This window comes from Rhinopithecus roxellana, chromosome 9 (assembly GCF_007565055.1).
Source record: "Rhinopithecus roxellana isolate Shanxi Qingling chromosome 9, ASM756505v1, whole genome shotgun sequence".
In the NCBI taxonomy this organism is placed as follows: domain Eukaryota; kingdom Metazoa; phylum Chordata; class Mammalia; order Primates; family Cercopithecidae; genus Rhinopithecus; species Rhinopithecus roxellana.
Genome location: NC_044557.1, coordinates 21,590,795 through 21,614,980, shown reverse-complemented (window position 1 = coordinate 21,614,980; position 24,186 = coordinate 21,590,795). Strand labels below are relative to the sequence as shown.

General features: G+C 46.1%; 1 protein-coding gene across 1 annotated transcript in view; it reads left to right on the top strand.

The window, feature by feature from the left end:
* The window catches only part of MYOM2 (myomesin 2), a 98,218-nt gene extending 74,458 nt beyond the window's left edge, over positions 1–23,760 (top strand). The window contains 9 exon segments of the mRNA XM_030937489.1: positions 1,941–2,054; positions 2,243–2,330; positions 2,863–2,901; positions 8,001–8,106; positions 18,954–19,117; positions 19,373–19,409; positions 20,606–20,628; positions 21,594–21,649; positions 22,965–23,760. Of these exon segments, the coding sequence (XP_030793349.1) occupies positions 1,941–2,054; positions 2,243–2,330; positions 2,863–2,901; positions 8,001–8,106; positions 18,954–19,117; positions 19,373–19,409; positions 20,606–20,628; positions 21,594–21,649; positions 22,965–23,282 (945 nt within the window). The 3' untranslated portion in view covers positions 23,283–23,760.
* Positions 23,761–24,186: the final 426 nt, after the last annotated feature.

The window sequence follows — 24,186 nt, the reverse complement described above, 5'->3', positions numbered from 1 at the left end:
CAGATCCACCAGTGTAGCCAGTTGGTTTCACGCTCTTTCCAGGGAAGGTTGAAGGGTGTTGAAGATGAGGAAGGTGGCCCATGGTGGGGTGGGTGGCAGGAGTGGACTGTGATTGCCACTGAAGGAGGCATGACAGGAGCTCCTTATTAAGAATGGAAATCACTGTTGAGTGCACCAATGTGGAGACAGCTCGTAGTGGCCCAAATAGGGGTGCTGGGGTTGATGTTTCCAGATGTGGCCGGTGACCCTGGTGTGAGTCAGGGGATAGACTCATGATCGGGGTCTTGCTGGATGGATGTTGCAAGAAGGGAAGATGGAATAGGAACTTTGGGTCTTGCTTAACTGTAGTTAGTTGGTCAACCAGCTGTCTAAGTTGAGCAGGAAAGTGAGGCCAAGTGGGACAAATGGAGAGGAGGCAGGGCTAAGCCTTGGTGATCTCCACTGGGCCACCTTGGTGGGGACACTGGGGTGTGAACTCGTTGATGCGCGTAAGCGTTGGGTGGGGACCTGCCATGAAGAGGCCTGCAGTGCACTCGGGAGTGGACCTAGACACAGGGATTTGCAGGAGGGTGGGCACGGAGGTTTGGAACTAGGTGGGTGTTGAACACACCCTAGATAGGTGCAGGTTGCTCGTAGAAATTTGTGTGATGAAACGAACCTTTCTTGCTATTTTGATCATCCTCCGTATTGGTAATTAATTTGCAATTTGATTTCCTGTTTATATATATATATGTGTGTGTGATAACTAGAGCTAAGGCTTTAATATCAAACACACTCAAGGTTGTGGTAAATTTATTAAATACTTAGATTTTTGGTAGTGAACTTCTTGCACTAGTATGTTTAAAAGGAAGACTCAGAAATGAAAACATTGATAAAAGAAGAGAAGAAGGTTACTTGCAAGGAAGCTGCAAGGGAGGTGGTCTTTAGAAGTCTTTCTCAACAAATGAAAAGCACAATGGATATTTAAAGGGAAGAAACCCATCAGGTGACTGATGATAGCCTATGTACATAGTCCATTTATACTGGAAAAACAACTTTCTCCAATTATTTACCCTATGCAGAAAGGTATATTTCCTCAAAATTTTAGACATCAGCACTGCAAAAATCAGTTCCTTAGGGAGTCAACAACTCAAAGCCCAGAGCAAGTCAGAGTGACTCGGTTATGGTGTCAGTTTATTCTTTGTTGTTGTTGTTGTTGTATAATCTGATGGGATTCGTATATTCTGCCATGCTGAATCTGAATTCTTCCTCGTCCCTCACTCTTCTTGAACCCACATGGATGTGAATGTAGAACTGTCAGACTCGCATAGTCCGATGGGATTCGTATATCCTGCCATGCTGAATACGAACTCCTCCTTGTCCCTCAGACGAATGCCAGAGCATGTGAATTGGAATGCTCACTTATCTTCGGAGTCCACAAAGCTTAGTTTCTAGCCAGTGATTGAATTGTGAGGAATTTCAGTTAAGGGAAGGTCCTCACCTCTAGTGGACATTTTTTATGTTAAGGTTTCATTTCCTTTGTGTCCCTGTACCTGAAATGTGATGCTGCTAAAAGAGCAGCTGCCAAGCAGCTTTATAGACCCTCATAATATTCTATATTATTTAGAAATCCCTATATATACTGCTTAAGACTTGTCTTTGTTAATGACATTTCATATAGACCAAAAGATCTTTACGCCCTCTAATTTCATGGACTAGAATGACGAGAATCATTTGTCCTTCTGTGAGCAACTGTGAGGACTTAACAACTTTAGAAGCTGGAATTTAGAAATGTGTTTGACGTTATTAGGAGCGACAGCTTTTCCATAAGCCTTCGTCTGAGACCGTCTATAGTAAAAATTAAGGTTTTTTGAGGGGACTCTGTGATTTAAAATTCTAATAGACTTTTTCTCATGAGTCAGAATGATTTACATACTAAACTTAAGATTTCTATTTCATAGGTTGCAAACACCAAGAAAGAAACCGTTTTCAAATGGCTCAAGGATGACGTTCTGTATGAAACGGAGACATTGCCTGACCTGGAGAGGGGAACCTGTCAGCTGCTCATCCCAAAGGTATCAGGCATTGAGTAATACAAGACGAAAGCAAAGCAAAAACGGCACTTTCAAATAACTCGAAATTCTGTATTCCTCTAATTTGCATCCTGAATTTCAGTGGTTTGCAAAGAAAATGTATTAGAGTTTATTACACTTTCTATTGCTGTATTGATTTTACATAAATATGGAATGTGTTTTATTTGTAGTTGTCAAAGAAGGACCATGGTGAATACAAGGCAACCTTGAAAGATGACAGAGGCCAAGATGCGTCCATCCTTGAAATAGCTGGCAAAGGTAAAAGAAAACCTTCTTTGTTCTGCGAACAAAAAGTTCCTTTCACCAACAGGATGCGATGTGTTCTGAAGGCAGGTCTATCTCTAGCCTCAGCTATAGCACACCTTGTTTCTTTAGCGGTAACACTGTACAAGAAAATATATTTGTTCTTTGGTTGCCTTCAGAGTTTTTTCAGTGTTTTAGAATAATGTATGATATTACTTTGGGTTTATATGAAATGTCATTTTGGTCCATCATCAGAAGCCAAGTAACCCATTACTAATGCAGTTAAAATGATAGAAACACCGAGGCAGTGATTCAGTTAAATGTAGAGTTGGATTTAAGTAAAACGTTCTGCATCCTTGTTTAAAAGTGAAGAGGTTAGAAGGATTTATTGCACACATAAGCCTTTTATGGATAAAGATTGCCATTTTAATGATTCATTTTTCAACTGAATATCACAATTTCCTGTATCGATTTAATTAAACATTGAAAATGCGGCTTTCTGTTAAAATTACATGTCGTAATGGTGCGTATCCCTTCTCATTTTCAGTGTACGACGACATGATTTTGGCAATGAGTAGAGTCTGTGGTAAGTAAATGCCTTTTAATTTTCAAGTCATTTGGGGTGCTGAAATCACTATTTCCTGAGATGGGCAGTCACTGCTGCAAAAGAGGGCACGATGGAGCTGCGGTGGGTGTTCTGTGTGAGGCCCTGGATTGAAGGGCAGGGTGGTGATCTGCTGCCCATGAGGCTTCTTCAAGGACTTCTCACAGTTTTGTCTGGAGTTTGAATTTTACTTTAAGAAACTGTCTGGGCTTCCTGATTAGCCACTTCTTCTATCCTGCCTTAGGTTAACTGGCATGATTGCTTTGTACACAATTGCTGTGAGCGGCTTTGTACACGTGTTGAATAGCCGTAATGAATTTTCAAAACTCTCACTTTGCGTCGTACACGTTACATCATTATGTTATCTTTACAAATAAATGCCCAGAGGTGGGATTGCTGGATCACATGTCAGTTCAGCCTGTTTTTGGAGGAACCTCCACACTGTTTTCCATAATGGCTGTATTAATTTACATGCCACCAACCGTGCACAAGCGTAGCCTTCTCTCCTCGCCAGTATTTTATCTTTTGTCTTTTTGATAATAGCCATTCTAACAGGTATGAGATGATATCTCACTGCAGTTTTAATTTGCATTTCCCTGATGATTAAAGATGTTCAGTATTTTTCAGGTATCTGTTGGCCATTTTTCTGTCTTCTTTTGAGAAATATCTGTTCAGATCCTTTGCCCATTTTTAATGGGTTACTTGTTTTCTTCCTGTGCAGTTCCTTATGGATTTTAAGTATTAGTCCCTTAGCTAATGCATAGCTTGAATATATTTTTTCTCCCAATCCATGGGTTCTTTCTTCATTCTGTCAATTGTTTCCTTTGCTGTGCAGAAGCTTTTTTAGTTTTGTGCAGTCACATTTATTTACTTTTGCTTTTGTTGCCTGTATTTTTGGCATCCTATCCAAGCGATCACTGCCCAGATCAATGGGGTGAAGCATCTCCCCCAAGCTTCCTTCCAGCAGCTTCGCAGTTTCAGGTCTTACGTTTAAGTCTTTTATCCAATTTGAGTGGATTTTCCCTTGTGGCGTAAGTTAAAGCACCAATTTCACTCTTCTGCATGTGGATATTCAGTGTTCCCAGCACCATTTATTAAAGAGACTGTCTTTCCCTATTGTATCTTCTTGGCATCTTTGTTGAAAACCAATTGACCATCAATGTTTAGTTTTATTTCTGGGCTCTTTATGCTGTTCCATTGGCTGATCTGTCTGTTCTCATGTCAGTACCATGCTGTTTTGGTTTCTGTAACTATATAATATATTTTGAAATCAAGGAGTGCGATGCCTCCAGCTTTGTTCTTTGTCCTCAAGATTGCTTAGACTATTAGAGGCTTTCCTGATTGCATATGACTTTTAGGATTATTTTTCCTTTTTTTTTTTTTTTTTGAGATGGAGTCCTTTCCTGTTGCCAGGCTGTAGTGCAGTGGGTCAATCTCAGCTCACTACACCCTCCATCTCCCAGGTTCAAGCAATTTTCCTATCTCAGCCTCCAGAGTAGCTGGGACTACAGGCACGCACCACCATGCCCAGCTAATTTTTTTGTATTTTTAGTAGAGACGGGGTTTCACCACACTGGCCAGGATGGTCTCCATTTCCTGACCGTGTGATCTGCCTGCTGCAGACTCCTCAATTACATGCTTGAACCACTGTGCCTGGCCAACGATTATTTTTCTATTTCTGTGAAAAACAACATTGAAATTTTGATAAGAATTGCATTAAATCTTTAGATTGTTTTGGGTAGTAAAAATGTGGCTTTACTCTTATACTCATGAAATTATTTTGTGTTAAAATATCTCATTATGTGCCCAAGGGTCACTCACGGATAACAGAACTGACCAGAAGGTCTTGAAGAGTGAGTGTGTATAAGGCAAATGTAAAAGGCAGAGTCCTCACTGTGTGCTCGTCACCTCGAGGCAGAGATGCAGCCACTGAGAGGACATACACATTATGTTGGGAGTTGGATAGGGACAGAGGGGACAGGCCCAGAACTTCCCACATCACTAGGGAACCTTTATTGTCATGGGAAACCAGACACCGTGGGCCATAGTCTCTCCCTGACATATCAGAATGAAAGAAGTGGAAGCCACGTTGTCAACACACTCACACCCACACACTTACATCCCCACACTCACACAGCAGTCTCACACACACGATTTCCCACTCACACTCATACACACACACACAACCAGTATACCCACACCCGACACACACACACTTATACATGCACTCACACGTGAACTCTCAGACACTGACGCCCACACACTCATACACACACACACATACGCATATGGGCACACACTTATGTGGACTCTCACACACCGATGCATACAGACTCATACACGGGAGCCCTGGGAGGCTGGGAGAGCACTGGGGGAGGCTGATAGAGGCTGGGGAAGCACTGGGAGAGGCTGATGGAGGCTGAGGGAGCACTGGGGGAGGCTGATAGAGGCTGGGGGAGCACTGGGGGAGGCTGATAGAGGCTGGAGAAGCACTGGGAGAGGCTGATGGAGGCTGGGGGAGCACTGCCGGAGGCTAAAAAAGTCTGGGGGAGCACTGGAAGAGGCTGATAGAGGCTGGAGGAACACTGGGGGAGGATGGGGGAGCACTGGGAGAGGCTGATGGAGGCTGGGGGAGCTGCTTATGGTCTCTGTGGTTTGCTCTCAGGCTGCTCCGACCCTCCCGTGTTCCACCTGGTTAGGGTGGTGTTGGTTTCATGAGTCAGTGTCAGCGAATTTGAGGGGAGGGAAGGGGGTCGGGTGGGGGAATATGGCCCTGCAGTCTGTTAACTTCACCCAGTTCCCAAGCTGTTTTTCAAGTTGTGATTCCTTGAAGGGTGAACTGCTGTCTCCTGGTAGAGGAAACAGAGTCCCACCTGACTGGGGAGGGGAGATGGTGGTCAGGGATCTCTGCTTCTTACAGATTTTCAGTAACCCTCTTGTCTGCAGCCGGCCCAGATGCAGGGACCCTCCGAGTCCTGGGCTCACTCCATTCCCTGGGCACTTCTTGGCTTTCTTAGCCCCGCACAGTTCCCTAGACCTCATGCCCCTCCCCCCACCTCCGGAAGCTCTGGGGATGGGCTCAAAGTCGGCCATTTCCTCCCCTGTTGTCCCTTGGGTTCCTGGGTGCTTTCCTCCCTTGCAGTGGACTAGCGGGGTTTAGGGAGGTGTGGAGGTCCAGGCAGGCAGTACCTCGGCATGACGTGGTGATGCAGCCGCAGGTGGCAGTACTGTGGTGTGACGCTGTGAGGCACCCGCAGGCAGGCAGTACCTCGGTGTGACGCGGTGACGCAGCCGCAAGCGGCAGTACTGTTGTGTGACGCCGTGAGGCAGCCGCAGTCAGGCAGTACGTCGGCGTGACAGCCGTGACGCAGCCGCAGGCGGCAGTACCTCAGCATGACGCGGTGATGCAGCCGCAGGCGGCAGTACCGTGGTGTGACGCTGTGACGCAGCCGCAGGCAGGCAGTACGTCGGCATGACGCTGTGACGCAGCCGCAGGTGGCAGTACTATGGTGTGAGGCGGTGACACAGCCGCAGGCGGCAGTACCGCGAGGTGACGCGGTGACGCAGTCGCAGGCGGCGGTACTATGGTGAGACGTGGTGACGCAGCCGCAGGCAGGCAGTACTATGGTGTGACGCGGTGACGTAGCAGCAGGCGGCAGTACTATGGTGAGACGCGGTGATGCAGCCTCAGGCAGGCAGTGCCCTGGCGTGACGCGGTGACGCAGCCGCAGGCAGGCAGCACTCTGGCGAGACGCGGTGACGCAGCCGCAGAGAGCTTCACGCACGATCTCTTCATTCTTCCCCAACTCTGTCACGGAAGGGGTCTTTATTTATTTAGTTTTGGTTGATGTTCTTTCTTTCCTCATGTGCATTTAAGGATAAAAGGAAAACAAAGAGCTTTGCTATCACAAGCGTTTTTATTTTGGTTTTATTTCTTTGCATAGTTGGAGTCACAAACAGCGTTCATTTTTTGTTTTTTTCCTCCACATATTTTATAATAATTTTCTTTGTTTTATATAGATGTGACATTCACATTAACTTTTGAAAATAATTACTTATTGTTTCATGAATCACAATATCATGGTTTGAGCTCTTTTCTATTGAGAAATTAATGATTTTTCGTTACTTTAAATAATTGTACAATGCACATCTTTGGGCAAGAAAAGGCTCTTTCAATATTTAGGAATATGTTCTTTGAGTGAACTCCTAGAAGCACAATAACTATGTAGAAAACTAAGAATAATTTTAATATAATATAAATTTCAAGTTGCTTACTAAAATGAAAAAATACTATTTAAAATCGCTGTTTGCTACAATATCCTCCGCAACAGTTGGTGACCATCTTATTTTCCATTATCTGTGCTAATTATGTAAATCTAGTTTTCTAGGTAACTTTATGTGAATGTAAATTTCCAAAGGTTGAATATCTGATAACAATCTCTACCCAGTTCAGAGCTTCTGCGTTCATCAATGCTACTTCCTTATCTTCTCCTTGCTGACATCTGACCCATAGATCACCTACCTTAATCGAATTAGTCTACATTTTTATTCCAAGCACACTATGTGTGTTCTCGTTTCTTGCATTTTCTTGTGGCCTCTGGGATTTCTTCTGCTTTCCTTCCTCTGACCCAAGCTTCATTGGTCTTGAAGAACCAACCGAGGTGCTCCCATCTCCTGGACTGCCACCTGAAAGAGTCCTGCTAAATCCTTTTGCGGATTTTCTACAATACTTCAGCGTAGGGTCAACTGACATAGCATTTGCCATGCGCTGTTGTTACTTTGCCTCCTTTTCTTAAGCAAAGCTGCTGAGGGGCAGATGCTGAATCTGTTAGACAGTTCTGTGTCTTTCACAGTGTTCCGCAAAGAGCTTTCAGATAATTCTAGCATGGTAAGAGCTTGTTTAATGAATGGATACAGCATAGGAATAAAGTATAAGAATTTGTGGCTGGCCAACTTTATGAGAGACACACGTGTGAACAGGATTGCAGGTGGGGACAGGAGGGCTTGCCGCAGCGACGCCTTCTGTGATCATACAGCAAGCACTCCTTTTCTTAGATCTGAGGATGTTTTATTTTCTTCAGGGAAATCTGCTTCTCCACTGAAGATACTCTGCACCCCAGAAGGAATACGACTTCAGTGTTTCATGAAGTATTTTACAGAAGAAATGAAAGTGAACTGGCAGCACAAGTAAGTGTGACAGCAGCCGATGGAAGCTGTGCTGTAGACGGGGCTGTCCAGGGCGCACAGCTGGGACCAGGCGTTCCCTGGGGAACATCAAGACACTGCCATTTCCTCTCAAAATTTTATAATTTTAAGCAATGATGACAACTTTTAGCTCAGGGAAGGGATCCCTCACGGCAGTGGGGAGGACGTGGAAGAAGGAGGCAGAGGTGAAATTCCTGACAGTGTTACAGACAAATTTCTCCAATGTCTCAGTCACCAAAGGTGGCTTTGCTAGTAACACATTTTCTCTGGAAGCGAACAGAGAGCTGAGGCAGAACTGATAAATAATGTGTAGAAACCAGACTCCAAATTTCCAGTCTGTTGGATTCCACTAGATTTGATTAAAAGTAAAAGGACCAAAACAAGCCCAATCATTAAAATTAAAAAAGGAAGAGAACAAGACCAAGTCTGAAGACCCAGCAAGGTTTTCTGTATTTCATGCTTCTCTGGGCTGGTACGGGTCACTGAGAAAACTACCAGAGACTTCTCATGCAATCCATAGCACTGGGCAGGTCCCTGCTGCCCTGCCCCGGGCATCTGGTTTCTTCCCAGCCAAAGCACAAGCCAACATCTGAAACAACCAGGCAAACCACTGGCTGAATTGAGGAGTCCCCGAAAACAGGACTCGCATCAGGGTCACCAACCCCTTAGACGTCACCGCAGATAAAAGTGGACTTCAGGTGGGTGGGAAGGACAGACAGAGCAGGGATGGTGGCTTTTTATCGATCTCTTTGCTTTCCAAAGGACAACGTGTTCAGGCCAATTATTTGATGGTGTCAAGGCACCCAAATATTAACGCCCCTAGTATCACTGGTTTGCTTAGGTGACTGTATTTGTAAGTAAACTGAAGTGTTGAAAGCATATATGTTCTTAGCTCTTTTTCCTATTTCAATTTTGATATACTATGCTTTCATCTTGTAATGGAGTCAGTACATCCATGCTTGGAATCTTGCACGTCTTTAAGTTTACTAGTCTGGTATTCAAACTCAAAGGAAGTCCCTATAGATCCCATGTTAAGGGATTTGTTAGGAAAGTGTATTAAAGGCAGGGTCTTTTTTAAAAGGACTGTGATAACAGGAGCTTACAGGACTGGAACTCTGGTGTGTTTTTGTGATATAATTGTTTATCAGGATTTATTTTGTAGGACAATGAGTAAATCTATGTCTCTAGCTGAATCAAACCTTCCCCTGGAAAAGGAGAATTAATCATCAGCATCTTTGAGCTTCCTTGTTATTTACAGCGTATTGTCTTGCTGTAAGTTGTACACAGTTGTAATGTGTGTCCTGTCATCCGTCGTAAACATGTTCATCTTCTGGGAGAGGCCAACCCCCTTTTCAGCCTTGTGTGGTTTGTAGTACAGGCCATGCACTGTGCTGGCTCTGGGGGGTACAGAGATTAAACACACGTCCACACACAGGATTAAACACATGCCCCGTGTATGTGTGTGAACACACAGGAAATGTGTGTGTAGATATAGGTCGTGTTAGTGTTAGCAAGCAGGTACTTTGTGTTACACATTCAACACACGTTATTTTATCTAATCTTCACAAATGCCCTGTAAGTTAGGTATTTACACCCACATTTTATAGATGTGGAAACTGGGGTTCAGGGAGAGAAACATGTCATTTTGTCAGTCACAGCCTACTAAGTGAAAGAGCAGGGATTAGAATGCTGGCTGGTCTGGTTCTAATCAGTGCTCTCCCAAGAAGCTCCAAGCCCATTGGAGGAGATGGGTCCTGGACAGGCAGGCAGATTGGGGCACAGCTCACGCATCTGATTCTTCAGTGACCCTGGATCAGTAGAAAGCATCCCTAGATACAAAAAGGGAAGGAGGTGTTATTGTAAATTCCACAGACTTGTAAAAGTAACATTATTTCTGTTTTCTCTTCCCCAAACAAATTCATTATACAACAAAACAGGCATTTCTTTAGCACCTTTATAACTAAACTATAACTTTAAGACCTTAACTTCTTACTATTTGACTATTAAACAACGTGAAACTATATTAGGTAGCCATTATGTATGATTGTAATTCACTGCTTGATGACTAAATGCGTTCTTACTAGATAGCAACTGGAAAAAAAGAATAATACGAAAATTTGTTGGAAAATTTGTTGAAATATACTTTAGCCATTTAAAGCTAAATAATTCACTTCACAAAACCTATGAAGCCAGGGAATGGAGCTGCCAAAGACTGGTGCTGTGGGTCCTGGAATATTTTGTGTTAATGGGTGACATGGAATCAATAGAGTGCAATGAGAATTTTGTGAAATGCAGACATAAGCAAAGACAATTGTTCTTTAGTTAAAAATGCTGAGTAATACATCAGAGGCTATAGAAGATGTCACTTTAAGGGAAGGTTGGAAATTATTCAACATGAGTTAGAAGCAGGCAAAGAGGAATTCAGCAAAAATGTTCTTCAGAAAAGAGATTTTGTCCTCCTACTCAAAAGTGAGATTAATATATCATCTAGACATGGCTAGATCTCAGATTCTTAACATATTGACCACTGAAGTCTTGAAAGTATCTCAGAAACTAAAGAAATTTCAGTCTCTCTTTCTCTCTCTCTGTCTCTGTTTTTGAGACAGAGTCTTGCTCTGTCACCCAGGCTGGAGTGCAGTGGTGCCATTCTAGCTCATGGTAGCCTTGACTTCCTGGGATCAAGTGATTCTCCTGCCTCAGCCTCCTGAGTAGCTGGGACCACAAGTGCACACCACCGTGCCTGGCTAATTTTTAGATTTTTTGTAGAGACGGGGTCTTGCTATATTTTCCAGGCTGGTCTCTAACTCCTGGGCTCAAGTAATCCTCCTGCCTTGGCTTCTTAAAACCCTGGAATTACAGGCATGAGCCACCTTGCATGCCCCACAGTGTCTTTGTGGCATAAAAATAAGAGCATGCTTCAAACTCCAAATGTGTATTTTAATTCAATTCAGGAAATTTCACACACAGAGCCTGACTTTGTAAATGCTCTCCTAAAATCTCAACTAAATTGAACTAACTGGGAGGAGAGATGCCTGCCTGACACCCCAGACACCTTCCCTGGCACATCTTCGTCCTTATGTCCACAGGGTGGGAGGGGCCATGGCTGGCCGTGTCTCCAGTGGGAAGGGCTGGGCCGGTGATGGGGCCTTCCCTCTGGCCTGGGCGTGGCTTCAGCCTACGTGTGGGCTGCCTTGCAGTCCTGGCCTGTGACAGCTGCAGGGGTGGGAGCTCCAGGTGTGTCCAGTCCCCTCTCAGAAAGCACAGGGCATCTCCCGTTCTCTGCATGTGTTCTGATGTTCACTATTTAGACACTATTAGACACTGATGTTCACTATTTAGCAGTAGCAAAAGGCTGCTGGGTATGTTAAGGTCCCCGCAGGCTGTCCCGTCTTGTGAGGCTCTTCCCGAAGGAGGTCTGCATTCCTCAATGCTGTCTTCTCCAGCCTAGAAGCAAATATTTCCTAGCTTTTGGGAATTTTCCCATTTTATCTACATTTCCCTTCAAAAGGGGAGCAAGATCTAGGTGGAGTTCACTTGAATGTCAGACCGCACTGGGAAGAGCGAAAGTCTGCCTTTCCAGCTCCGACACCACAGTGCTGTTGAAACCTCAGGGCTAACATCAGTAACAACCTTCAGTGGACTCCACGGAAGCACTGCCTCTGAGGCTCCAGCTCTGTTCTTGTGCTTCCATCTACCTGCCTCTGTCAGTCGTTATTATTATTATTTTTTAGTTTTTATTGTTTTCATTCGGAGTCTTGCTCTGTCACCCAGGTTGGAGTGCAGTGGTGTGATCTCGGCTCACTGCAACCTCTGCCTCCTGGGTTCAAGTGATTCTCCCGCCTCAGCCTCCCGAATAGTTGGGATTACAGGCACGTGATACCACACCTGGCCAATTTTTGTATTTTTATTTGAGACCGGGTTTCACCATGTTGGCCAGGCTGGTCTCAAACTCCTGACCTCAGGTGATCCACCCACTTCAGCCTCCCAAAGTGCTGGGATTACAGGTGTGAGCGACCACGCCTGGTCTGTCAGCCATTATTGATCTCAGACTTAGTTTTTAGATTTTTGCACTTGTGTTAGTTCCAACCATTTATTTTACTATATATAATATTAAGTTACAAATATATAATATTTCTAAATCGTTCACTGTGAAATAATTTTAGACTCATAAACAAGTTGGGAAGAAAGTATGGAGTTCCCTTATATCCTCCATCGTCTTCCCCTGAGGTTAACGTCTTGTCTAGCCACCTTATAACCATCAAAACCAGGAGCTGAATGATGATGTAATGCTATTAACTCCGCTACAGACCAGTTCTGGTTGCACCTGTTTTTCCAGGAATGACCTTTTCCATGTTCTCATGTTGAATCTCAGGTCCCATGTTGCAACCAGGTGTCCTGGCTCCTGGTTTCCCCCTGTCTAGGACAGTTCCTCAGGCTCTCCTTATCTCTCTTGGCATGGGTGCCTTGAAGCCGTCTGTCTGTCACTTTGAAGCATGCCCTCCGTCTGGGTTTACCTGGTGTTTCCCATGATTGGGTTGGTGTCTCAGTTTTAGCTGGAATACAACAAAAGCCATGCTGATATCTGATCACTGGGTTAAGGCAATGTCTGCCCTGTCTCTTCTTGGGAACGTTATTATTTTTCCCTTGGTAATTAGTAAATACTTTAGGACTTGGCAAGTCTCTTGTCCCTCTGCAGACCTGTGTGCTGAGATTTGAGGTTCAGCAGTGAATCTGGCCTGCAGCACTGATTTCTGAGGGGCTGGGTGGAGGGTAATTTTCTAGTTCCCTCTTCCTCCTATGTTTGTTCTGCTGGGAGGTGCTGGCCTCTCCTCTGTGTACCTCCTCATTCAGCTGCTTGGCTGTATCCGTTTGGACTCAGGGATGCTGATTTTATGTTGTGAGCTGTGACTTTGCTCAAATTGTTCCAGCTCTGGCCTTTGGGAGCTCCTTCTGGTTGTCACCTGCTTGCTCCAGCATGCGTACCTGTGTCTTCTTAGCAGCAGTGCCTTATTTTCTGGGTCCGTAAAACATTCCCAACTCGTCTTGTATTTTCTGCCCCAGTTCTACAATCCCAGAAGCCCTGGCTCCTGAACCAAGGGTGGCATCAGAGACTGTCAATGTCTCAGGGAGCCGCAGGTCTTACACGCTCTGGAGACAGGACTGGGTGACATGTGGGTGCACGCGGAGGCACACACTTGTACATCCATGTCCACTTCTGCATCTCACCGTCTGTGTACTAGAATCTGATAGGATCCCAGTCCAGTCCAACTCCACAGGCTTCATTCAAGCCTTGCCCCTTTCCTGAGCTGTAACTCGGTTCCCCAGGGAGGAGCCTGGCTATCATCTATTGTTTTTTTTTTTTTCTTCCCAATCCTAGTATTTACATCAAGCAGTTTCAGAATTAGTAACTCATATCTCTGTGAGAAAGAAATGTGCAAACTAGAGTTCAGTGTTTCCTGCAATTAATTCCTTTCATCTTTAGCCATGCAGTATCAAATCAAAATATGGCTTTCCAAAGCTGCTGTATTTCTTTGTGTTCTGGGTGATAAGCAATTCATTTGCGACATAGTTACGTTCGTTTGTTACTGTTCGTATTTTCTTTTGGGGTCCCCTTGCTTTCACGCTGATGTTCCTCATCTATTTTGGGAAATGTGAAAGGCAGTGTGGTTGCAAGAGTCTGAGCTACAGAACTGGAGCCCAGACCTTCTCTCCTCCTCCCTGCTCACCTGCCCCCATGCCCCTTACCTGTCTCCTTCCCACCTACCCCGTCACAGGCGACTGAACTGCTGGTTGCTTTTGCACGAAGGAGCAGAAACGTGTGCTTTCTTCTATCCTCCACTGTCTTGTATTAATACAAACCATTTTCACTTTAGTTTGGAATGAGGGAATTTGGTCATGTTTTGTAATCAAGTAATATGAAGAAGAGGTTTTGTCATATTTGGCTCATTTATGTCTCAAACAACAATAATAATACTTTTAAAATCCCTGTATGTCTAAGTCATTGTCTAGGTAAGACAACAGTTATAATTCAGCAACCAGATAGTCAAAGAAATGAACAGCTATTTTTGAGCACTAGGACGTGTTTGGCCCTCTTTTAAGTTGCTCATTCAGGGGAAGCCAAATGAGAGGGCGTGGGGTCTAGGGTGAGACCCTGAAGCTAGGAGTAGGAAGCTGGAAACTAGCATTTGCCCTCAAGGTGAGCAGCCAGGGTTGCAGACATCAGGGACAGCAGGAGCCTCTGCTAATGGCTGTCCATGTTCTGTGAGTGACTTTGTCTGAGTCATATTGAGGGAACAGACTTAGAACCCAGTCCAAGAGAAGTGTGTGTAATGCAAGAGAAGCCAGGGTCAGAACACCAACATGGGCAGCTCGAGGCTGGGATTGGGGTTTAAGCAGGCTCCTGATCCCAGGCTCATGGCTACCTTTCTGCACCTGCAGCTCAGGGAAGGGTAGTGTCCCAGCTGCAGGCTGTGGGGTCCTGGCTCAGGGCATCTTGCATGCGTGCATGTTTACCCAGATCCCGGGGTGGCAGCGGAGGCCGCAGCTGTGACGAAGGAGGTGGGGCCAGGAGCATGTGGGTTCCGAGAAGGGCACCAAGTGGGCCAGTGTGTGATCTGGTGGTCAGTGGACACCATTCCTTCATTACAGTGGTTTTTACCCTTTGTCACTGGCTGAGATTTGGGTTCAAGTGTTCCTTCCCCAAATTGTGTGGCTGTTGTAAAGAATCTCTCATTGAAGTAGAGGGTCACTTTTTAAAAGTGAAACCTGAATGATAAGTCACTCCAAAGGCCTAGGGCCATCAACGTGAGGCCAGTGAAGCAATTGTTTGCAGGGGGGCCCTTGTCTTCACTGCTGCCAAGCCAGTGTGTCCAGTTACACCAAAGTCAGGAGGCCGGTTGGACACATTTACAGCTATTTTATGAATGCTTGTGTGAAGGTGTACCTTTTTCCCTTGTCACCTATATCAAAATAAAATTATCTTTCTTTTGTCTATAAGCAAGTTGCTAATTGTGTGAGTAGAACGGATCACCATTGGGATGGGACGTAGTCCAGCAGAACATAAACGCCGCAAAGGCTAAAATCCACCACTTCATGAAGCGTTTGCAAGGTGACTTAGCGGCCCAGTGAATTTCACCTGTTGGACAAAGCTGTGTACGACGTGGCTGATACGGTGGAAACTTCACTAGCTTTTCTTCATGGCTCCGAATCTAAACAGTGAGATGTCGGGGCTGTTTACAGTTTTACCCCGTGGAAGAAATTCTAGTCTCTCTCTCTTTCTCACATACACACAAACACACATACACATACACAGAGCACAGGTTTGAACATCTTCGTCTATACATCTAGGATGCAACAGTGTTGGCGCATAATTTAGCTCTTTGAAGAAGACATATTTGAGTTAATGGAGATCAAGAAAACGTTGTCTTCTCCCTAACACCCATGTGGTGTGTGGGAGGTTGAGCTCATACAGGGGGATGAGCTCACACAGGGCGGCAGCGATTGTTGCGTCCTCTCAGTGAGACTGACCAGCGTCAGCACAAACACAGCGTTTGGTGCAGGATTCAAGACACCAGGCATGACAAAAATCGTCCCCTTACCCACAAGCAGGGAGCTCATCACAAGTCCCCAAGCAGCATCCAGGCTTTGCAGGGCAGGGAAGCAGGGTGGGGCCAAGCAGGACTGAGGGACTTATTGATGTGTGGAGTCTCAGGCTGGAATCCTGCCCCATGAGTCTTTGTGTGTGCAGGAAGCACATATAGCCAAGTTGGCAGTGCCTGGTTGTGTGTGTGTGTGCGCGCGCATTTGTTAGAACTTTGACCCTCATCAGTTCCAACAAGAGAAGGTGACAAGATGACTAAGGCCCATCGGTGTTGGCAAAACAAGTTTTTCTGACTGACCAGAAGAGTTCCACACCCTTGGTGAACCGTTTCCTTGGATGGGGTACATTTAGTCAATAAACGATTACAGTGGGGTCAGTTCCCCACTGATCTGTAATTTCCAATCCGCTGATTGGTCTGTAAAGTGTTCAGCTGTAAGTGCATACAGGCGGGGGGTGGGGGGGATAAAGAAGTCTTTCTTAATCAAGCTGTGATGTCCCTACAGTGTGCCAGTGTCTCTTTACCTTCAGGTCTCTGCACAGATGGGCTTTCTTGCTGCTCCTCGCACGCCAGGGTTTGGGATTGACTGGCTAATCCACTGCTTGGTATATGTTCTTGCAAGGTTTTTCTTTTCTGCAGAGCTGAGAATCACCATGTAAAGTCTAATTTCCCTTTTGTACACAGGGATAAGTAGGTCTGAGTGCTGGAATGGCCCATCAATCACTTTAGTACTGGCGACCTGCTGTGAGCTCACAGGACGGCTGGTGTGGCCACTGATGCTCACCTGCCCTGGGCCACACCACGGATGGAGAACCTGGCGAGTCCGTGTCGCCTGGAATGTGAGCGCCAGCCTGCAGCTTGCAAACACGGCACTGTCGGCCTGGCCCTCTCTGGCTCCGGAGTGCTGGGGTCCTGGGGTCCTGGGGTCCTGGCCTTATCGCTTCTCCTTCCCTCCCCCGCTCCCCGCGCAGCCCGTGCTGACGGTGGACTGAGAGCAGCTGGGCAGAGCACGGGGCTCTGTTGCGGGCTCAGCCTTTGTGAGGCTCCCGGGTCAGCAACGTACAGAATTCCAGGTGTGGGACTGAGAGAGTCCTGAAGGATTGCCCGGTCCGATTCTCCTGCCTCGTTCCGGGGAGGGTCAGCTCATGGGAAAAGGGAGATAATTAACATATTGTGAAGGACTAAAGGGGTCCCTTTTACATGATGTGCATTCTAACACCATTTTTAAAAGTTTAGATATAAATAAAGTGCTCACACTGCCCTGCCTTCTAAGGCAGCACGAGCTCGTCCCACATCGGCAACAGGGGAGGCCGACCTGATTATTGTAGACAAATGTGTATCAATTATGTTCCAGAGTTGCTTCAATAGATGTTGATCATATCTTCTTGGATTCCTAAAACAACCCCACATGGGCAGCGTTAGATCCTCCCTTCTCTGTCCAGGATCTGAGATGCTAAGTCTCAGGCTGAAGCCAATCTCACAAAACCATCCCTGGGAGCAGCCATTTCGTCCTCTCTGGCTTAGTGTGCACCAGGATCCTGCTGTGCCCTCAGTGAGCTCCCACTTTATATCTGGACAGACTCGATTCTGACACACACTGCCAGCACCACCACCAGAGACCAGGACACAGAGCCAAGCATTTATTTTTACATATATACTTTTTGAGACAGGGTCTCACTCTGTTGGCCAGGCTGGAGTGCGATGGTGTGATCACAGCTCACTACAGCCTTGACTTTCTCTGGCTCAGGCAGTCCTCCTGCCTCAGTCTCCTGAGTAGCTGAGACTATAGGTGCTTGCCACTATGCCCGGCTAATTTTTGTATTTTTGTAGAGACAGTCTTGCTTTGTTGTCCAGGGTGGTCTCGAACTCCTGGGCTCATGTGATCCTCCCACCTCGGCCTCCCAAAGTGCTGGGGCTACAGGCATGAGCCACTGCACCCGGCCTGAGCTGTGCATTTATTATAGGCTTAAGATATGTTTGTTGAAGGAAAGAATAACAGAGAAAAAGGCTATGATGGTGAGGAGGGCTGGAGAATTCTTTTTCCTGATGGAACTCAAGGCATTCTTGGTTGCCGGCAAGGGTAATGAAAGATGCCACAAGCACCACAGCTAGCTTTCTGTGCAACTGACATAGCCCGTTTCCCCGAGCTCCAGCTGTTCTGGAGCTGGTGCCTGAGAGAAACAGGTCCACATTCCAGCTCTTGTGTGGCCCTGGAGTCAGTCCTGTTTTCATGCGCCCGTGACTACGACTTCCACAAATCTCTCAGGCTCCCTCTAAACTGAAGTAATGTTAGGAAATAACTTATACCCATTTGTCTGCAGTAAACAGGTTGGCCTTATACGTTGCAGATGTGGGAATCTTAGAAGGCAGGAATGGTATGAGCACCTTGTTTTTATCTAACCTTAAAAAAATTGTGGCATAATACACATAATGTAAAAGTTAGCATTTTAACCATCTTTAAGGGTACTGTTCAGTGGTGTTAAGTACATTCACATCATTGTGTAGCCACCACCACCACCACCCAGGACCTTTTCATCCTCCCAAACCGAAACTCTGTTCCCATTAAACCCTCACTCCCTGTTCCTCTCCCCCAGCCCCTGGTACCCACAGTTCTACTTCCTGTCTCTGTGAATCTGACTACCTAAGCCCTTCATAGGAGTACATGTTTGTCTCTTTGTGACAGGCTTATTTTACTCAGCAAAATGTCCTTAGGGTTCATCCACATTGCAGCAGGCATTGGGATTTCCCTCATGTATTTATGGGCCACAATCTGTTGATCCATTCATCACCAATGCACGCTTGGGCTGCTTCCCCACCAGGGCTGTCGTGAACGATGCTACTAAGGATGTGGGTGTGACAATCTCTCTCCAAGACCCTGCATTCAATTCTTCAGGGCATCTATGGAGAAGTGCAATTAATGGATCATATAATAGTTCTAGCTTTAATTTTTTGAGGAACTACCATACTGTAGAGAATAATGTTAAGTCTATTATGTTGTGACAAGTAAATAATAATATACCTTTGAAAATTAAGTATCATTTAATGTTTGAAGGTTTTCAGATCTGAGTTACTGATGTGGTCAATACATTCGTAACAGCCAGAATAATCTATTGTGATATTGGCATCAGCAAGTTAGAGAAGGCTGTCACAGCAGCAGGACATTGCCCCGTAGACATTGTGCATGTGACATGGAGACCCTAACTTGGATACATTCCTGTTGCTATTTTAAAGAGATGCTAAGATCTCATCCAGTGAGCATATGAGAATCGGGGGGAGTGAAGAGATGGCCTGGCTGCAGATATGTGAGCCGACAGAGAAGGATAAAGGAAAATACACTTTTGAGATTTTCGATGGCAAAGATAACCATCAACGCTCCCTCGACCTGTCCGGCCAAGGTAAGAGAATTCTTCTTTAGCATTTAACAATCTCTATTTAGAAATCCATTTAGATGCTGAAGGGAGGGAATACGATATGAATACAGGAGACAATAGGAATTTATGATTTTCATTTAGAGAAAATGAAAAAATCACTTTATTCATTCTTTCAGTATATCAGTTTTCATGAACCAGATTCACTGGTAGAATATTTGAGTGAATAAATAAAATCTGAACACTGAAATGGTTACTAACATAAGAACTATTTCCTTACAGCTTTTGATGAAGCATTTGCAGAATTCCAGCAACTCAAGTAAGATTTGCGTATTTGGTTACTGTGATATCATCCTGGGGGCAGTTGAGTCCCAGTCAATTTGGCTGCATGTGGGAATCTGTATGGAAGCCTGGGTGACCCAAAGAAAGAGCCATTCCTGGGACAGAAGTGGCAATTTAAGCAATGCAGTATGTGGAGGGGTGGGCATTCTCCTAAACCAGAAATGCATTTATCAACGGACTGTCCAGGGTCATCGGAACCCTGGATGAATTTCGAAAATCATTATTGTAAGAGTTGAAGAAAGAGGAAAGAGACACGCAAAGCAGCTTAACAGTCAAAGACAGGTTTATTTTGGAGAATAGACCTGAGTGGGTCTTCTGGCAGATTTCGGTCAGAACCACTTTCTCTTACAGACTAAGGGTATTTAAAGGTTCTGGTTCAGGCTAGGAGTGTTTCTGTGTGAAGGAGAGTTTCATTGTGGGGTTGGAATGCCTCTGGTTGGAGGGGAGGTTATCTAAGGGTGGGAATGTTTTTGATTGGAGGGTTGGTTATCCCAAGGTTGGTATGTTTCTGGTTGGAGGTGTCATTTGTGGTTTATGGTCCTGCTGACATTAGCCTTTAAGCTGATGTTTTTGAGCTGGACTTAGGCGGTTTCTAATCAAGGAAAACTTAAAATGGCGATGCTAGTCCAAGATGGTGATGCTGCTGCTGTCAATTATCATCAGTCTGCACATCACACAGAGCAACTTTTTAAGGAAAATTCGGGGTTTTCAAATGCACGATCGAGTTTTCGCACATCCAAAGCTGACCACAGTCCTTGGCCTGTGCTAGCTTATTTAATAAACATTTGTTGATTGGGTACAGGGATGAGCAAGATAGATCAGAAACTGACAAGTTCCAAAAATATCTCAAGTCTCCAGTGCAATCTGGTGAATTTGTGGAAGAAAAAAATCTCTTCAACCTGTGAACTGGAATGCTAAACTTTTCTGTGGGTTTTAGCATCTGGATAATAGGGCATTTTCCACCTCAAAATGGGCAGTGGGAACCATCAGGAAAAGTGATGATATCCATGCTGGGATCCTGTGATCTGAACGTGTTCTTCTAAGAGAATGACAACGTATTTCCTTCTTTCTTTTGCTCTCATCGCTAGTGAGTCTCTCAGCTGTACATTTTGTTGGAAGCACTTTCTCATACTCTTTTTTCATTCTCTCCTCTCTGTCCCCTTTAACTTTTAGAGCTGCTGCTTTTGCAGAGAAGAGTAAGTACCTGTTAGATTGTAACCAGGATGGTAAATTATTTTGGGTGGGGCAAAAAGGTCTATATTTTAGAGTACCAACTTTGTGTATTAAATAATAACCAGCAACCCCCCACCCTGATGTAACAATGCCACCAACACTGCACCCTGTCCTGGAGCCCCACGTCCTGCACTGCTGGTCCCTGCACTGCTTTTGGCCTTAGCCCCGTTACCCCTTGGGCCCCCACCTTCACTCCTGTCCTCCGTCTTCCCTTGCGGAATCTGCAGCCCAGACACCCAGGGTCCTTTCACTTTTCTTTCCCTTCCCTTCCCTCCCCTCCCCTCCCCTCCCCCCTCCCCTCCCTTCCCTTCCCTTTCCCTCCCCTCCTCTCCCCTCCCCTCCCCTCCCCTCCCTTCCCCTCCCTTCCCTGTCCCTGTCCCTTTTTCTCTTCTCTTCTCTTTTTCTTTTTTTTTGACAGAGCCTTGCTCCCGCCATCATGCTCGGCTAGGTTTTGTAGTTTTAGTAGAGACAGGGTATCACCATGTTGGCCAGGCTGGTCTCTAACTCCTGACCTCAGATGATCTGCCCACCTCGGCCTCCCAAAATGTTGGGATTACAGGCGTGAGCCACCAGGCGCGGCCAGGACCCCTTCATTTTCTGCCCAACTCGGACACACGCGGCTCTCCAGGCTTTCAGTCCTTGGTGAATTCTTCACCCTTCAAGACCAGCCCCTATCTCACATTTCCTCTGGAGTGTTTCACCCCCCTCGCCTTCACAGAGTCTATTATCTCCTCACCTACCTTCCCTTGGCTTTGGTTTATCCCTCAACTGTCAACGTATAAATCTTTTTCTTTGGTGCTCTCTCTCCTGAGCATAAACTCCTCCCCACGTTCACCCTGGTACCCGCTGCTGCTTACACGGCCCCTGCTCCGCGGGAACGTCCCACATATGTTTTCCTAACTGAAGTGCTTTTCCTTTCCCATCGCAGATCGTGGCAGGTTGATTGGCGGCTTGCCTGATGTGGTGACCATCATGGAAGGGAAGGTGAGGATTCTAAACTCGGCCGGGGCGGGGCGTCAGCACGGTGCAGTGCATGCAGCCCCTCCTTTTGGGGCAGAGCAGAGGGAACCCAGCGAGGGGCTTCTGTGTCCTCACTCAACCTGCAGGGAACCCATAGTCACCCCTACTTTCCTGCCCCTCCTAGACGGCCTGGGATAACCCCTGTATTCTCCAAGGAAGGAATCGCGTAACATTCTGAATCCACAAACCTGTGGTCACAGGAACACGTTGTGCCACTTGGGCACCTCAGGGCAGGTGCTGTGGCTATGGGTGTTTCTAGGCCCTCAGGGTCTGCCGGGGTCTGGTGCCACCTGCTCCTGTGGCCATTCACCCAGAGGAGCAAGTGCAGGACGAGGCGGCCACACCCGCTGTGGCCTGCCTGCCTGTATGAAGGTGCAGGCCCCCTCTTCCCGTGTGAAAGAACACAGCTTTTACTACACAGAAGAAAAAAATCTCTGCTCCCACTCTCAAGGTCACTGTGGAACACATCGTGGAAGCCACTTACTGCAGTGTAATTTGTTGCCTGTCAGGAGAATTATTGATATCTAATTGACACTTCTCTGGTTGCTTCAGCGGGTCTGACTCAATGTCACAGGGACAGAGATACTTGAGAGAATTTTATTAGGCCAGAAGACAAAAGTTTATAGACCTCTTCTTTAGCAGTTAAAGGAAAAGCCTGTAGAGCTCTTGAGATGTCATCTTAGGATGTAATTGAGAAATTAGCAATCGTTTCACTTTATTCTAGGCTGAAAGCGTATTTTAACTAAGCTTCAAGAATGCATTTTTTTTTGCCTCCAATTTACCAGTTATAAGACAATATATTCATGGGGTCTGCCAGAGGAACTGGTAAAAGGGACCCATACGTCTAAATAGAAAGGAATTTGGGAGCAGGTTGGCTATATCTACTATAAAACATAGAGCTTAATTAAATTACTTTCAAATTAGTTAATTGACTTAGGCTATGGATAAAAGCTGAGAATAAATAGGACATGTGCTCACTGTTTTTTTTATGAGCTCCCCGTGACATAGTGAACCTGTTCCCTGATGTCCTCTGGCTGCTCTGTCTAGAGTGGCGCTTATGTACATAAAGACTTGTTGCTAAACAAACGATTGAAGGACCAATACGTGTCACTGAGTGTGGCCTGCAGCACACCGTCTGAGGGGGTGTCACTGAGTGTGACCTGCAGCACACCGTCTGAGGGGGTGTCACTGAGTGTGACCTGGAGCACACCGTCTGAGGGAGTGATAGGACTTTCCTTTTCCTAACTCTTCCTTCTCCACCAACCTCTTCCTTCCAAAGACCTTGAATCTCACCTGCACGGTGTTTGGAAACCCTGACCCCGAAGTGGTTTGGTTCAAGAATGACCAGGACATCCAGCTCAGCGAGCACTTCTCGGTGAAGGTGGAGCAGGCCAAGTACGTCAGCATGACCATCAAAGGCGTGACCTCTGAGGACTCGGGCAAGTACAGCATCAACGTGAAGAACAAGTATGGTGGGGAGAAGATTGATGTGACGGTGAGCGTGTACAAACACGGGGAGAAGATCCCGGACGTGGCCCCACCCCAGCAAGCCAAACCCAAGCTCATCCCAGCATCTGCCTCGGCGCCAGGCCAGTGAAGGCGTTTTCCCGGCCTGGAGATGGGAAAATATGCGTGGCAGAGACAGGAGTGCTGTGTGCTTGTTCCAGAGGAGCAGCCGGTGTCCGAGTGGCATCCTGTGTGGGCCGGTAGTTGATCACACATTGTGCTTTTGATTTTTGCGTTTGGTGATGATTATACTCGTCTAAGGGAGAAAGCTAATATTTTCCACAAGACTGAACAACGTGTTTACACGAGGGTAGACGGCAGGTACCTGACAGAGAGTGGGTTGGCAGATGACACACTAGCATTTGCACGGGTGTGGGCATATGGGCGTGGCACCTGGACGTGTGGAGCATGTGGTGGTCTGTGTGAAGCCACCGAGAAGCCGCCGTGCTGCTCTTTGGGGGCCGCGGGATCTAGCAGTTCTGAAATCCTGGCTGTGGAGCCTTTGAAGCGTGTGTTACCTGGTTAAGCTTGTTTTCTCTTGCTTTAGGCAAATAAAACTTCAAAAATTACCTTGTTGTGGTTTTCCTGTGCCAAATCACACCTACCTGCACCTGCTCACCCTCCTGGCTTGTTTAATTATGGGTTATCATGCACTTTCGTGGCTGGTGGGGTGCAGACAGTGCACTCACACTCCAGAGGTAGGGCATGATGAATCACACCTCCAAAGCCCCTCCGACCTGTGGGGCTGGGCTGCCAGCCCCAAGTGGCACCCAAGACAGCACCAGTCTTAAGAAGTGTGCGTTTTGTGCAAGGCTTAGAAAGGTCACCTAGTGATTATACCACAGGGAAAACAAAATGCATAGATGGCTCTGTTCTTTTTCAGTGTGCTAATGAATTAGGGAGGGATATCAAAAGAAAAAAGGCACTCCTTTGGAATGATCACTGTAGTAGCCATGGAGGAAAAATAAAAACTTGGCGGCCTACACAAGGCCTCT